Source organism: Camarhynchus parvulus, chromosome 4 (genome assembly GCF_901933205.1).
Source record: "Camarhynchus parvulus chromosome 4, STF_HiC, whole genome shotgun sequence".
Classification (NCBI taxonomy): domain Eukaryota; kingdom Metazoa; phylum Chordata; class Aves; order Passeriformes; family Thraupidae; genus Camarhynchus; species Camarhynchus parvulus.
The window spans coordinates 7866760-7883137 of record NC_044574.1 but is presented as its reverse complement, the minus strand read 5'-3'; the positions used below and the strand labels follow the sequence as shown (position 1 = coordinate 7883137).

General features: G+C 39.6%; 1 protein-coding gene across 2 annotated transcripts in view; it reads left to right on the top strand.

Moving 5' to 3' along the window:
• Positions 1-16378, top strand: part of FAM53A (family with sequence similarity 53 member A) — a 70053-nt gene that overhangs the window by 14401 nt on the left and 39274 nt on the right. For both annotated transcript variants that reach the window (XM_030948516.1, XM_030948515.1), the window contains exons 2-3: positions 6197-6441; positions 13224-13278. In XM_030948516.1, the coding sequence (XP_030804376.1) occupies positions 6364-6441; positions 13224-13278 (133 nt within the window). In that variant the 5' untranslated portion in view covers positions 6197-6363. The remainder of the gene's footprint in view (positions 1-6196; positions 6442-13223; positions 13279-16378) is intronic.

Below are 16378 nucleotides of genomic sequence, written 5' to 3'. Positions count from 1 at the left end.
GAGCACTGCATGGAGAAAGAGAAGAGGTTCTGTAACTCATGGAATCTGTCTTCAGTCCTTTTAGAGAAACTCTAGATTGCAAACTGGGTTCTTTGGTTTGTTTGTTCAGAGTTCTAGAATGTGTAGAGTGGGGTGTTAAGGCTTTGTCACATCTGGACACTTCAGGGAGAACAACTACAATTTAAACAGAGTTTTTTAGGTGGTTGTGAAAGTTTCTACAGAATACAAACTAGGATGGTGAACTCTCTTCTCTTTGTCTCTTTTGGTCAGAAGCTGTTATTTTAATGCACTGTTAAAAATCTCTTTGTAAAGAACCTCAGAAAATAAAGGGGTGTTAATTAATTGCATTGAGAGGACTCCTGAAGTATAATATGTTGGAAATGGAGGTGTCCCTTTTTAGTACCAATCCCCCAAAATGTTGATTGATAACTTTATAGCTGTAGGAAACTTCCTAATTAAAACTGAGGTTTTAAATTTTTTTTTTTAAACTTGATGTTGAATTTTGGAAGGTTTGCAGAATAACCACACTGCAGATTAATGCTGGAAAGGATAGAATCCAAATAATTCTCTTTTAAGTGCCTGCTCCCAACAACTTTTCTGGGCTAAAAGTTATTAATAATAGACTTATGTTGTAAGGAATGCTTAGCCTCTCTATGAACTTCTTAGCACTGTAGTAAATATGTATTTTTAGAAATAGAATAGTCTCTTCCCTTTTGGAAGTTAGAATTTTGCATTTCGGGAGACTTAGACATTTTGTAACTTTCTGTCAGATGGCATAAAGTATTAGCTTAGCAGTTTCTGAAAAGCTGGTCCTCCAGCTTAGAGTTGCTTCAAGCATAAGTGGGATGGGACAGATGATGCTCTGTTATAACTTGATCAGTTTTATGTGGTGTTTCAGTTCTGAAGTGCTTCTTGGATGCTGCAGAAAGTGCCAGGAGGCAAAAAATCACATCACCTTTCATCTAGAGTCCAGTAGCAAGATCACCTAGACCTGGAGTTAGTACTGCTGCAGTGATTAGCTCCTTTGGCTTGCTGAAGCAGAGATAATATTTTAAAGGACCTGCTTATCCGAATTGGAATTTTGACTCCAGCTAATCCTTTTCTTCTGCTGGGAGCAAGCTAAGTGCATGTATGGGATTGTTGGTAATAAAGGTTCCATGCAGCACTCAGAGCAAAGAGTGGGAAATAATGTGAAGTCACAGAAGGAGCAACCCTCTGTGTTCTCACAGGTCATTTTAATGCCATAGGCAGAAAAAGAATGGAACAGTGATCACCAAGAAACACCTACGTTTGTGTTATGGGGAAATCATCTAAAAATCTTGTGATCTCTTCTTCTTTATCCAAGATAGAACTTCCAGAAACAGAGAAGAAATTGTTAGAAGTGTTTCAAACAAATGTAAATTTTCCCATTGAGATGAGCTGTTGCTGGAACATTTTGTCCTGCAGGATGCAGAGGAGGAGGAGGAGTGGGTTGGAAATGAGTCTGGCTGCCTTACTTTCTTAGAGCCAAGGAGAGATTTTTTTTTTGGTGTTGGCTTTGTGTTCTTCATCAGGACTCTTCATCTCTTTGAAAGTAGCTTGTCAAACTGAATGAGCTTCTGACATCCTTTAATTGACTGGGAGGTTGGATAATCTGTATTTTTAGTAATCTTCCCCAAAAAAGACACTAGTGATGTCACTAAGAAGATACAGAATTTGTGACATGAGCACTTCTGTTCTATCTCCACTGTTAATTTTGGCAGAGATTTTACAAGTCATTACTACTTGTAGCTGAACTTTAAAGAATTAAACCCTCTCTCCTTTAGTAGTACTGTAGAGATATCATAATGAATCTTCACCTTTCTCAGCCTTCAGAATGAATAGAAAAGAACTTTAAATCAGAGACGGTGGTGATACTGATTCCATCACAGCTCATTCTCCAGCTTTGAGGAATGTTAGCTTTGGCTTGCATTTGGAGTTTGATTTTTATATTCCATTTATTCCTTTTGATTAGTCTGCCTTTCAACAACAGCAAAAAAATCTTCTCTTCCTCCCCACCTCTCGCCTCTGCCCCCAGCTCAAGGAGATCGTAGGAAGACTGAGGCTCTCCCAGGACAGAGACTGAGTAACATCTTTTGTTGTGTGTGTTTATCTTGGAGGTCTCAGCTTGCTCACTATCCTACCCAATCATGCTCCACAAAAGATGGGGTGCTCAGGGGAAGATAGCCATGATCTTGTAGCACTCCATCCAACTTGGAGCTCCAAGGCCTATTGTTATCAGTACAAGGCTTGGAGGATGTTCCTGTTTGAACTGGCAGCCCCTGGCTCTGCTGCTGCCTGTGGTGACAGCAGAGGTGTGTCACCTGTGGGCTGGGCTTCTGGGCTCTCTGGAGGCTGGGGCAGGACTGGATTGTGCCAAGATCTCTGCCACGAGGCAGCTGAAAACATGTAAATTCAGCAACATCCTCATTGCCCTAACAAGGATGGTCAAATGGTTCATGTTACTGAAAATCCAATTAGTGTGAAGTGCTGAGCAGTTTGAGAGGGATTCAGCCTGATAAGCATAAAGAGTATGATAAGGAGAGACTGAAAAATAAAGTTGGCTGCCTTTAACCAGCTCTAGAAAAATAGCGTGGTGGAAAAAGTACATAAAGTAAACAGCTTGCTCTACTCTCTCTGTGGATCCATTAAATACATACCATAGCAGAGAGTCTTGAAATAAATAAACAAAACCCCCAAAAATAGGAAAGTTAAGTGAGGAGCTTCCCTCTAGGAGGTTCTGAGGGACAAAAAGCTTATAGATACATAATAACAAAGATTTAAAATGACCACAGCTAAGTCATTCTGAAGACTCTCTTGTCTCCTGGGCAGCCAATGTTAATTAGCACAGATGAGGAAAACAATTCCTTGTAGAGTATACATAGCTCAGCCAGAGCGAGCCAGGCGTTTGGTCACTGAGTGAAGGTGCTGAGGCTGCAGGGAGGATTTCAGATCCCTTTGAGCTGGTAAGTTTGACCAGTCAAAGGAGTACAAATTGGGAAAGGAAGATGGGAGCACAGCACGTTCAAAGTACGCTTCAGGAGGACGTATCTAATTTCTAATTAAAGAAGAATCTGTGTGGTTCGGTGTAGGAAATGCTGATGTCAAATGGCTTTCTTGTGTGGGGGATTTCTTTTCTCTCTGACCCTGTGTGGTTGGAGAGGTACTTGGACAGGCAGTGTCAGCATCCCACAATGCTCCCACACGAACATTTGTGTCCAGTTCATGGCAAACCAGGCTGGGGAGCTGATCCAGCTGGAAAACAGCATTTCCCAGAAACAAAAGGAAGTGTTTTGGTTTCATCCAGCTATAAAAATTCCTTGATCTAGTTCTCTGATGAGCAGAAACACTTGTGCTGGCACTCTGCTGTGGGCCACAAATAGCCAGGGAAGAGAATGTGTTGGCAGTTGTGATGGCAGCTGAGGTACATCAAACTGCAACCTAGAATGGCTTTCAGTGGTAGGAGTGTGATGGTGACATTTCAGTGGTAGGAGTGTGTTGGTGACATTTTGACCACTTGAAACATTTGTTGTGTCATCCTTAACAAGGAGTGCCCAGTAAGAACAGGATTCTGGTGTAAAACAGTTAATACCAATGTACTGATCAAGCACATTTAAGAAGGGTGAGAAGGGAATTCACTTGTGAAGTGTGCTTCTGATGTGAGCTATGACTCCTGCTATCAGGATTCTGCTTCATATTGAGAAATGGAATTTACTTGTGGTGGGGAGCAGGAGAAAGTGGGAGCAGTGAGATGAAGGCTTTTCAGGCTAATAGCACCTTTTTGTCCCTGCCACATGCTTAAAAATAAAACTTTGTCAGTGGAGCATATCTCCATTTGAAAAATTATTATTATAAGTGTGAGCTGCTAAAATGAAGCTTTCTGGGGGGGTTTCCACATTGCCTGTGTTTCAGAGCTGATTGGGTCCCATGCTGTCAGAAAGGGCCTGAGTGGTTGCAGTGCCCAAATATTAATTCAGTAGCTGGTAGGATTTATGAATGTGGATAACTACAATTCAGCATGATTCTGAAAGTGCTATGCTTCTGTGATTTCATTTGCTTTTCCTTTATCCTTGGATTCAATTGGTTCATTAACTAAAATCTAATGTCATTCTGTCTAGTCTCTCCTTATTTTAGCTTGTATTAAGCTGACTGAAAATTGCACTGAAACATTTTAAGATTTGAAGTACTAAGCAAAATATAATTAACTGATTACAGATTAGTTTTTCTCCCATCTTTGGTAGCTTTATTGGATTTTGATTTTTTTTTTTTGCTAGAGGGAAATAAAAACCCACAAATTCTTCTATGACCCTTCCAAACAGAAGTAACTAAACATGTGCTGAACTTTTCAGTTGGTTCTTAGTAGTAGCCTCTCACTAGTGGAAACATTCATCTTCAACATGAATCTGAAAGTCTTTGCACCAGTTATGAAGCTCTTCAGTATGTTTTCAATCTGTAAAGGAACAACATCTGACCTCCAGTCAGCCTTTCTTGTGACTTCTATTCTGGATTTCCAGATTTACTTTGAACTCCACCAGGTTTAAAAGGGGCACAGCAATGTTTGATTGTGCTGCTCTAGATACTGCTGTGTTCACATGCTTGCCCTCAAACTTGGCTTCAGTATTTCATGAACCACACTTGGCTTTGACTGCTGACATTAAACAGTATAGGTGCCACCTTTACCAGTGAGTGTGTGAATTTGAGAGTTTTAAAATATTTTACCTGTAATTTCAGAGCAAGATGTAAATATTTCAAGTTGTGTGCTTTTCTGAAAGATAGGGCACATGAAGTAAAAACAGACCAACTGAATTTCCAGCTATCTGGATAGTCATTATTTGTGGTGGAAGAGCATTTCTAAGCATTCTATCTTACAGAAAAAAAAAAAAAATAGATATAGGAACAAGGCCAAAAGTTGGGCAGAAGTTACATTTATGAGATGGCTCTCAGGCTGAGGGAGGGTGGTGTGTAGCAGACTGCTGTGAAGGTGAAATAGTGCATGGTTAGCATATGAAAATCATATTTGAGGATGTACTTAAAGGCAGCAGGTTTAAAAGATAGTCTAATATCACCATTACTAATATTAATATCTTAGTTTTAAGTGGGTTTAACTTGACTCATAGCCTCAAGTTGCTTTTTTGTGCTTGCTACTACTGGTTATTTAAACAGCTAATTAGTAGTGTAGAAGAGGCAATATTTTATGGAAATGTTATTTGAAAATAATTTTCTGCCTTTTTTTAAACTGTAGATGTTAAAACTAGAAAATGTAAGTAAGCTTATGGTCCTGGTGGCATCAATGTTCCTTCCCAAAGCCTCATGTTTAAATTTGGAAATACCTCTATGAAGATCTCATCCCACTTTATATTCCATAAGTGGTCCCTGAACATGCTTGGCCAGCTTAAATCATCAAGAATGGTTAATGCAGGTCACTAGAGAGAGGCAATATGTAGAGGGTATTTAAGATAAAAAGAGAGAGCTGATGAACCTAGTGCTTTTGATTTAAATGACTGCTCACAGAATAAAGATATCAAAGCTGTTGTCTGTGATACTTTTGTGTGTATGGGAATCTGTCCTGGTTACCAGATCTGGTGTTTGCTGACAGGTAACAATTATGTAACCTTTAAAGAAAAAGCTGAAAAAAACACAGGACAAGATATTAAAAGTAGCTGAGGGTTTATGAAGTGTGTGTAGTGTTTGTTCCCCACTGCTTCACTTTTAAGAGGATATTAGTGATGAGAAAATACAGTAGAATGCTTTAACATGCCAAGTAGTGTTAAACATGCAGAACAGTTGGGTGGGTAAGTGCCTGTGTCATGTGATGTTCCAATATACCTGGCTTAGGCTTCAGTTGTTTAAATGAGGGAAAGCTTTTCCTCTGCCTTGGGTTAAACTCCTAGGTAGAAGCAGTTCAGTAGCAGGAAACAGCCAAACAGTATGCTCTGATGTGCATCATTAATGAGTCTCATCTCCTTTCTGAAATTTTAATCAATGAAATCTCAAATAAGAGTATTCTTTCATGAGTAGAGATGTGTAATTTGCAATGCCAGGCCATCAGCACTGGTCACAAGGTGATATATTTGCACGAGGGAATAGTCCAAATAAGAGTTGTGTTATTACAATACTAATTATTATATATGCAAGAATTTTTCTGACTTTTTCCTTTTTTTCTAATCCAATTTTACAGGAAAGCAGACATGATACACTGATAGCATTTGGAAATAAACTTTGGCAGTAAGATGGAAGCATAAATCTCAAGATTCTAGGCCAAAACAGAAATGGCTCATGAGTATTGAAGAAAGAGACTGAAGAGCCTCCAACACTTGTGTGAGCAGTGGAAAAGGAGCAACTACCATGGTAACACTAATAACAGAAAAGCTGCAGAACCAGAGCTTGGATGATCTGACCTGTAAAACATACAATATTAATCTGGTAAGGATCTACCAAAACAACATGAAATAAATGTGAAATGCCAAGTAACTCAGAACTGCATAACAAATTCAAGAATGGAGATCAGCCAGAATTCAGCTATTTAAGTTAGAACTGGTTTGCAAGGTTGGGTGAGAGTTGTAATGGGAAGGGAAAAGTGACTCTTCAGTGTTTAGTCTGTTTTTGAAGTGACGTTTCCTTACTTTAATGATTTTTTTAACCTTGCTACTTCATTTTAAATAGCAAAAAGCCAGTTCTCTCCATGAAATAGTGTTCTAATGACTGAAAAGGAGTATCCAAGCTTCTCAGGATTCCTTTTTTACTAGCAAAATGCACACATTTTTTTTATGGGTTGAAGTTTTCTTCCCATACAGACCAGGTGCTTGATAGCTTTATATCTGACAAGAGTACTTACTTATAAAAATCCTTGACTGCCATGTAGGTAACTATCAGCACTGGGCAGAAGGAAAACAGATTATCAAGTAAATACAGTTAAAGTCAGGTTACTACCAGACTGTTGTTGGTGTTAGTAGGATGGAGCCTGGCTTTTTCAGTGTCTCAGATGCCTGGTGCTCTGAAAAACTTTGTAGTTTATAGTGTTATTCTTGCTGGTTTAATCTCTGGGTGCATTGTGTGGTTCAAGCATGCGATTCAGGCATGAAGGAATCTGTTCTCTTCACATCTCTCTTGTGAATGAAATAGCTACTCCAGAGTGAGTAATGCAGAAAAGTCTCTTGTCAGTTCCAGGTGCCTACCTGAGAACCCTGAAAACATGTTCTGTATGGAATGCACTAATTTTGTTTTACTGACTTTAATTACAGTGGCACCCTTCCGTAAGTCAAACTTCAATGTTCCAGTGGGACACAAAAGAACTTAACTAAATGTCAAGGTGTTGCTCAATTCTAGTCTTGTTACTTTTTAAAATAATCAAATATTGGACCTGAAGTATATCAGTTACTTTTAAATTCTGTGTTGTAACTTACTTAAACAACTGAACTGCTTACTTATTGATTTCAAGAGCACAAAGCAAGTGAAGTATACCTTGAATGTGGTGGAATTTGTGCACAAGCACCTGCAATTCTCATGTATGCAGTTCCTTGTCCAGTAAGGATGTGTAACAGTAGGCCTTAATCAAGCAGTTCTGTTTTCAAAACTGTAGCAGATCCATTTAAAGTTCTTCCAATAATTGATTTTACTTTTATTTCACCTGCCTCTTAAATATGTGCTGTTCTTGAAAGGCAGATTTAAGGTATTGAAATCATGTTCACTCTCAGGAGAAGTGCATACTTAGCTTGCATTTATTTTGTCTGATTTGATGAAGCATTTGGGCCATGCAGTTCGTAGGGTAATCTGCTACTGGCAGTGTCATCATTTGTAACTAAACTCTGGGGCCTAATTGTGAGCCAATAATGACTTACAGCCAGTAGCAATGTTTAGTGACAAACATGTAGCAGCACTTCGCAATTTCCAGTCTTTTTACCAATAGTCGCTGAAAGTTTTGGACCACAGACCTCTAATAGCAGAGAAGGACATATTACTGCTTTTACACTGTGTGGAGTCTGTGCAGGAGTGTGTTGGCGTGCTGTAATGTGTTGTAGGTTGTTTGGTATTTATTCCTCTCCTTATCTGGACTCATAATAAAGCATGAAAAAGAACAAGTAGAGCGGAAAATGGCACATGATGTCTCATCAGTTGTTTTGTCCTCAGCCTTCTCCTGTTCCTCTCCTCCTTTTTATCTGTCAAGTAATTGGTTTTATAAGTGCTTTAGTTCTTACAGAAAATAGGTTCTGAGGACAGGAGCAGGTTCCGTTTGTACACAATGGCACCCTGAAAAAGTGTGGAAATTGCATAGTGAGGTGTGGAGGTGGAGAAGCAAGTGTGAATAGAAGTGTGCAAGTAGGTTGCTCCCTACTAAAAAGTATTCATGGAAGCAAATAATGACTTCCTGGCTAAAATGAGAACCTAAGATGATAAAAAAGCGTGCTTTATCCACTGGTGAAGGCAATTGCTAAATGTCACTAAGAGAAAAAGACTGCTGATGATAGCCTGGTACCACTGCTAGCACATTTAGGCTTTTTGGCAAGAAGTTCAGGTTAATGCTGTAGTTTCTTCTAATAGCAGCAGTTTGGAGCAATTCTGAAGTGATCTTGGCTGCACCTTTTGTTACTTGTGCTGGCACAAAGTTCTGTGACACCATGTGGTGAAGCTCATTGTGAGCTGATTGAGGATTAAGACCAACTTTTCTTGCCTGGGTTAATGTAGTTAAACCTTATCAGTTTGGTGATACCTTTTACTGTGCATCTGCCCAAGTGTCTGGGCACAAGTAGATAAAATAGCTGGGGAAAAAGCTATTCTGTTATACAGCTCATGAATGAGGGTTATAAAAGAAGAAAGAATGGCTCTTTCAAAGCCATGTACTGTGCAGCCGAACTGGGCACAAAGACAACATGTATAGGACAGAGTACACTTTTTCATTTGTGCAAGCTGTGTGGTGACCAAGTACCTCTCTTTTATGTTGTAAAATACTGGCTGCAGCTTTTTACTGCTCTGTTAAATGTCATGCTAATTTTCCAAGCTGGTGTAATTCAGACAGTGCATGCTCAGTGATGTTGTACAGCCTTGTCCTGCACCTGCCTTCAGGAAAATGACTGAGTGACTTGCTGTAGAAGCAGGAGGTTGTCCCAAGCTTTTTTCCTCAGTTTGGGTACTGTAGCTCACAAAGTAGTGTCCCTGGTTGCTCAACTCTACCTCACAAAAGAGAAGTTCCGTGAGAACATTGTGACTTTCATGAGTTGGCAGCAGCACTAAATCAAATAGTTGGTTTCTAGTCCCTTGAACTCTCAAAACTTTTGTAGAATTCAAAAGTCTTGGATTTGTCTGTATTCTGACTAAACTTGTATCTTTTTCATATTGCTGTGTAGAATCACATGTTGGTTTGTGAAGTAACAGCATGTGAGCTGTAAGACTTCAAGGTGTGGTATTAAGGAAACATGAGCACTGCCAGTCAAGGATTTGTGAAAGGAACAAGTTTTACACTAAAACCCCTTGGAGGCATGTAGGGTTTTGTTATTTTTAATTTTTGAGTCTTATTTATGTTAAAAGATGTAGAATTAGACTCTCTTCCTCAGAGGAAAAGCCACTGATCAGACTACTTGACTTAATCACTTCTTTGCATCCTGAGAAAAGGTCAAAGTGTTCCTCCTCACTATTTCATATCCAGTCTTATTTGGAGAACATTTGGTAGAGAAACAGAAGTTTGGCATGGCCTATTCAGACTGAGTCACATCTGTATGGTGGTGGTTAAATTAGTATTTCAGTGATAAACAGTGACTTCCCTGTGGTTTGGAAAGGATGCTGATAAATTGGAGGAACTCAAATATACTTAGAAACTGGAAAAAAAGGCCTTGAAATTAAAGCCATTAATTTTAAAAGTATGAAGATGAAGTTGTCATTCTGAGTATAATGAGGAGGGATAGCACAGGCTGTGAGGTCCTTAATGCATTACATTGGAGTGTAGAAGAATAGCCAGAATTATTTTTGTTACAGTTGGCTTCTGCTAGCAAAGAACACTTAAAATTAGTGATGTAAATTATAATTCATTGTCAGCCTCACTTGCACAGCTCTTTCACGTACTCAGTTCAGACTAGGTGTCTTTTTGAGTGAGTATTTTAATGAAAAAACAGCTGTTAAGATTCAGAAATCCAACTGAAACTTGCAGTGCTGTCCGAAATGTTGTACCACACCTTTCCTCTCCTTTTGGACACAGTCTGTCCAGCTGCATAAAAGAGATTCTATTTATGAACAAGCTTTTCAAAGTAGATCCACTTCTTGGCATGAAGCAAACAATTCTAACCTCAGGTGAAACTTGCAGTTTCATTGTTTTATGTGTTTATCTTAGAATATGCCATTATTTCCCTAATAAATTCTCCAGAGGATGAGATCTCTGTGGATGTTTTAACATCTATTCAAAAAGCAGTAGTTGCAAGATGGATGTGTTTCCTCTTCAGGAAAGTGACCTTGTTGAATAATTTGGCCTTATTCTAAGGAAAATTTCCTTCACACAGGGAGTAGCAAACTTCCCTGTCAAGGTTCTTAGCAATTGCAAGCTCTTTTCAAGCTTATAATCACAAAATAAAGTATTAATTGAGGAAGCTTCAGGTAGCTCCTAGCACAAAGGGAATGAGCAGGGGAGGGTTGAGTGTGGCCAGCCCAGGAGAGCTGATAAACTGGTTCAGTGTCCTGTTACAGTAATATCTAGTGGGACTTGTGCCATGTGCTGTATAGATAAAGAAAAATCCTCCCTCCTATAAAAATTTACAGCGTGGCAGGATCTTCTCAAGTTTAGGCTTCCAGAGGTAGTTAAAATACACCAGCAGACACTGTTTCCAAGTATTTTTGTTTCAGTTATAGAAAACCAAGCATATATTGTAAAGAAAATTTGTTACCTACTGTCCTCTTAGTCACTCAACCCTTATTTCAGTGCCTTGAGCTTTTGCTGGAAATAGTGCAGCTTACTCTCCCTTTCAGCATGTGGTGTCACATGACGTGTTCTTAGAGTTTTTGGTCTGAATCTCCAAAGAATTAGCAAAGAATTTTTTGTGACTTAGCAGGATTCTGTGTAAGAGATCCCAGATTGCAGAGGAGATGTCTGCTTGGTCATGGAACTGAGCACTGACTTCTCCAGAACCTGGTCACAAATAGCTGGAAGGACAAGGTTGCTCTCTGAGTTAGAGAACATTGCAGTTCTCTGGAGGACATGTAGTCTGTGTGTATGTGATCCTGCTTTTTCCATGGGCCCCCATGACAAATGGTTTCAGTGCTCTGCAGTTGTCAAAGATAAAGTAGTTTAGTCTGTAACTGATGGACAAGGCTTTTTAAGGAGGTAAAGGTACAGGTAATCAAATAACTTGGACATTCATGAGGAGAACCTTTTTAAAGATGTATTTGGCTGAAAACTGTAAAAACTAAGTGTCAACTGCCATGTAGGATTGTCCTTGAGGTGCTTTTCCTTATGGGTATTGAATATCTTGGCCTGTGTGAACAAATAGTCTTTTAAACAGCCCTAACTATTATGCCCATTTTAACTCATCTTGTTACTCTTTTCATCTGGCTCAGGATAAATCAGCTGTAAGACTTTTTGACGCAGAATTTTGTTATGAAAACACATTTTCTATAGCTACTGTCTGATAGTTGAATAGGTTGGTATTGCCTTTTATTTGGGGAATGATGGAAAGGAAGAATTTGTTGGAAGATCTTATCTTTAAGTCTCTAATTTGTCCATTTTCCCTTTAGGGACAGCTGAAATGTAACTACTGTTACCTTAATGTGCTCCTGTGTTTCACATGAAGCTGGTGCCTGATTAAATTAAAGATGGGTACTGGCTTTTAAAATGTGAATTTTATGGAACTAGCAAGTTGCAGACTTCAAATGGTTTGAATTGGACTAATTAGCAGCAGATCCAATGGAGATTTAAACTTGGGGTTCTGCTGTTTACTTAGAGTAGCTTCTTTAGAAGGAGGTTATGTGTTCACAAAGTAAAAATGAAATGGTTTGTCTTATAATGCAGATGCTGATTAAAAAATAAGAGCAAAAATCTCATTGCTGTCCTATCCTTTAATCTGTTCTGTTATTTCCTACCTGTGAAACAATAACACCAAGGGAATATTACCACAGCTCAGTGTTTGTCTCTGTGGGGCTCAAGGATATAAAGTTGTCACTAGCACTATGTGCTGCTGTACAGAAAAAAAAGAAAAGGCTTTGTAGCCCAAGGATGTTTGTTTAAAAATTGACTTTGTATCTGGAAAGGAAGTGTATGTACAATGCTATCTTCTTTGGCTATACACAAAGAACAATGTTCACATAAAGTGTGTTGCTGTTTTTTAAAGCAATCTTCCTCTCCATCCTGAGGTGGTGGTGGGGGAGTGAATAATGACCCTTGGCTTGATGGAGCTATGAGCCACTTATTTATAGCTCCTTTATAGGATGCTGGATTTGCAGGCTCTGTGCTTTGTCTGAGAAATCTAGACCATTAAGATTGCCTTTGTAGTAATATTTTTTAGGTAAATTAGTTACAAACTTGTCTTACTGTGCAGATGCTACTGATGAGGCTTAATTGAGGGCCTTTACACACAGACCTTGTTTTAAGCATGGCTGTTATGTTGTTTTTCACCAATAAGCTGAGATTTAAAAAGCAGACAGTCTGCTAAAGATGTTTTGATAATAGGAAAGATATTTTTCAATGGCTTTTCTACTTTGAAGTAGTAAAAAAAATAAATTCGCTGCATTGATAAGAAAATGTAAAATACTAATAAAGCCTGATTGGAACAGTGTTCGTGGTGGTGAACTTCAAGACCTTATATGTTTAATTTGGATAAAGCTATTCCTGTCCCTTAGTTGAAGATGAAGTGTTTTGCCTTCTAGCCTTAAGATTGAAAATGGAAACCCAACTGCCAGATTGTAATTTCCTCTCTGCTGAAATGAGAATTGGATCAAAGCTCTTTCATTAAGGATGAATTATCACTCTTAGTTTTCCAGTTTATTCACATGGGCTAATGTTGTAACTCTTGTAACAGTTTGATATTTAGCAATATATCAGAAAACATTACAAATAATTAAGTGCCAGAGGCTTATTTATAAAGATCAGCTGTTCAGGAATTTCTTCAAGTTCCATCTTTTAAAGGAATTGTTAACTGCACATATAGAAAAACTAAAGACTGCATGCAGTTTCCTTAAAGTGAATGCTGATTCTTTCCACAGTTAAAACTTTTTTTTCTGATTGATTTCAGTACTCATCTGAGAAGCTGAACAAAAGTGGCAGCTTGTTCCCTTTCGAAATCAATGGTAAGTTCTTCAGAAACGTTAGCTGTGTTTTACTGAGGTAATTGGTATAGCAAGCAGCCTTTCTTTTGTAAATAAGGTGAGGGGGATGGAGCATGCTGCTGTAGAGCCTGCTGGTTTAAGCTGGTCTTTGAACAATACTGGGAATAGCTGGTTGTTAGTTTTGTACTTGTGATCTGCTTTGCATAGTAAAAAGCCCGTGTAACACTTTTTTTTTTTTGTTCAATATCTGCCTTGGTGTGCAGAAGCACACTAATGCTGTTTTTCATGTTAAACATCTTCAGATTCCTCAGCTAGTAGAAATCTTTGTACACCTTATTATATTCTTTGCCACACAGACCATCCAGCATGATGCAAACCAGAAGATGAAGTCCAGTGCCCTCATAGAAGTGTTATTTGCTTTTATTCCCCCTTGGTCCTATTAGAATAAGTTTCATCTAGCAAAAAGAAAAGTTCCAGTTATTGATATGTGAACTTTGTACTGCCTTATTAAGGCGTGGAGTTGAAATTTTGCATGTTATGTTTTCTCTGAGCAAGAAAGGACTTCTATTTGCTCAGTGGGATTCCTCATAAAACGTGAATCTTGGTTTGTGAGAAGTTTCAAATGGTGCTTTGTCTAAACAGCATTACCAACTAGGCAGGTATCCTGGTGGGAGTCTGTTATAGACCACCCAACCAGGATGAAGAGAGGCAGACAAAATACTCTGTGAGCAGCTGGGAGAAGCCTCACAATTGCTGGTCCTTGTTGTCATGGGGGACTTTAACTTACCAGATGTCTGGTGGAAATACAATACAGCAGAGAGGAAGCAGTCCAGGAGGTTCCTGGACTTTGTGGAAGAAAACTCCCTGATGCAGCTGATGAGTGAGCTCAGCCAGGGGAGAGACCCTGCTGGTTTTAAACAGGGAAGGACTGGTGGTGAGGTGGTGATCAGAGGCTGCCTGGAGTGCTTGATCCTTGGAGAAAGGAGGAGGCAGGGATTAGAACTGCCACCTGGAACTTGTGGAGGGCAGAAGTAGGAGGCTGGTTGGCAGAATCCTTTAGGAGGCAGTCCTGAATGACAGAGGAGTCCAGGAAGGCTGCATGTGCTTTAAGAAGGAAATATTAAAGGTGCAGGAGCAGGCTGTTGAAAGATGAGCCAGTGGGGAAGGTGGTTGGCCTGACTGAACAGAGAGCTTTGGCTGGAGCTCAAGGGTAAGGAAAAAAAGCCAGGAGAGGTGACCTTGGGAGGGAGGGAAAGGCAACTCAGCAGGACTATAAGGATGTTATCAGGTTATGCAGGGGGACAATTAGAAGGGCCAGAGTTCAACAAGAAGCTAACCTGGCTACTGCCATAAAACACAATTAAAAATGTTTCTATAAGTGCATCAGCAGCAAAAGGAGGGCTAAGGAAAATTTCCATCCTTTACTGGATGCAAGGAGGATACAGGGACAAAGGATGATGTAAGCTGAGGTATTTAATGCCTTCTTTGCCACAGTCTTTAACAGTGAGACCAGTTGTTCTCTGGGTACTCAGCCCCTTGAGGTGGAAGACAGGGATGGGAGCAGAATGAAGCCCCCATAATCCAAGGGGAAATGGTCAGAGATCTGCTGCATCAGACCCACACAGGTCTGTGGGGCTGGATGGGATCCACCCAGGAGGACTGAGGGAGTCATGGATGGGCACACTGAGCCACTTTGGCATTTCCCAGCAGTCCTGGTTATCTGGGCAGGTCCCAGGTGACTGGAGGTCACCAAATGTGACCCTCATCTACCAGAAGGGCCTGGAGGAGGATCTGGGAGCTACAGGCCTGTCAGTGTGGGCTTTATGAAAGGCAGGTCCTGCTGGACCAACTCAATCTCCTTCTCTAACAAGGTGACCTGTCTTCTGCATGAGGGAAAGGCTTCTCCTGAATAGCAGGTGACAGGACAAGAGGAAGCAGCCTCAAATTGCACCAGGGGAGGCCTTGATTGGATGTTAGGAAAAATTTATTCACTGGAAGGGTTGTCAAGTATGGAACCTGGTTGCCCTGGGCAGTGGTGGAGTCACCATCCCTGCAGGTTTTAAAAATACATGTAGATGTGGCACTTGGAACATGGTTTAGTGGTGGACTTGGTGGATTTAAGTTAGTGATTGGACTCTGATCTTAGAGCTGTTTTGCAGACTAAATTATTAGGTGCTTCTGCCATGTAAACAATTAAAACACAGATTCTTGACTTTATTTTTACATTAAACTTTTAAATAAGTCTCCTAGCCTGGAAGAAAGCTTCCTAAGGATTTTAAAAAATCAGGTGAGTTCCAGCTAGGAAATTGTCCTACAGTAGATGCTAGGAGTTTCATACATTAGCTGGACCCCATTGTGTTGGCTCTTTTACTTGCATTGAATTATGGATGGTCCCTGCCTTGAAGAGCTTGCATGCTTAAGGCAAAGCACAGTATGTGGTTGTACCCATCTAAAAGAATGGAGGAGGAAGGACAGAGGAATTCTAATAAAACATGTTTGAATAGGCCAGCTGTCTGCACAGTTAAATGATTTTGAGACAATAGGGTGTTCTTTAAATGAGATCCAAATAAACAGGATAATCCATGACATACTTTGGGCATGGAACATGTACAACTATTTGGGTTTGCAACTTTTAAAGCTACTCAGCAAGTCTTTTAGCTGTTTATTACTCTAAAACTTAGTTTAGAAAATCAACCATAAGAATATACTAGTATTCAGTGTTTAGTTTCTATCTAGGTTCTTAAAATAGGTGTATGGGAAAAAATGGGTATTTTAAATGTTCTTTCTTTAAAGCCAGGATAAGTGAAACTTATTTGGCTAATTGGTTTAAATTAGCAAATTTTCTAACCAAGCATGAAGCACTGTTAGCTGGCCAACAGTTTTGCTGCTTTTCAATTTGCAAATCCAAAGTCTGCTGTAGTTCTTCTTACACTTCATTGTATAATGTGGAGGAACAGCTGTAAAATGTGCAGAATGTTCTCAAAGAAACGCTTCACAAAAGAGTGAGAGGCTGTACTGGCAGACTGCTTTTAACCCAGCGTTGCCACTTCAGATGAGAAGTTGTGCACTATGTCTGCATTCACAGTAAGACTTGCAGGAGGTTCTTAAGGGATACTTTATT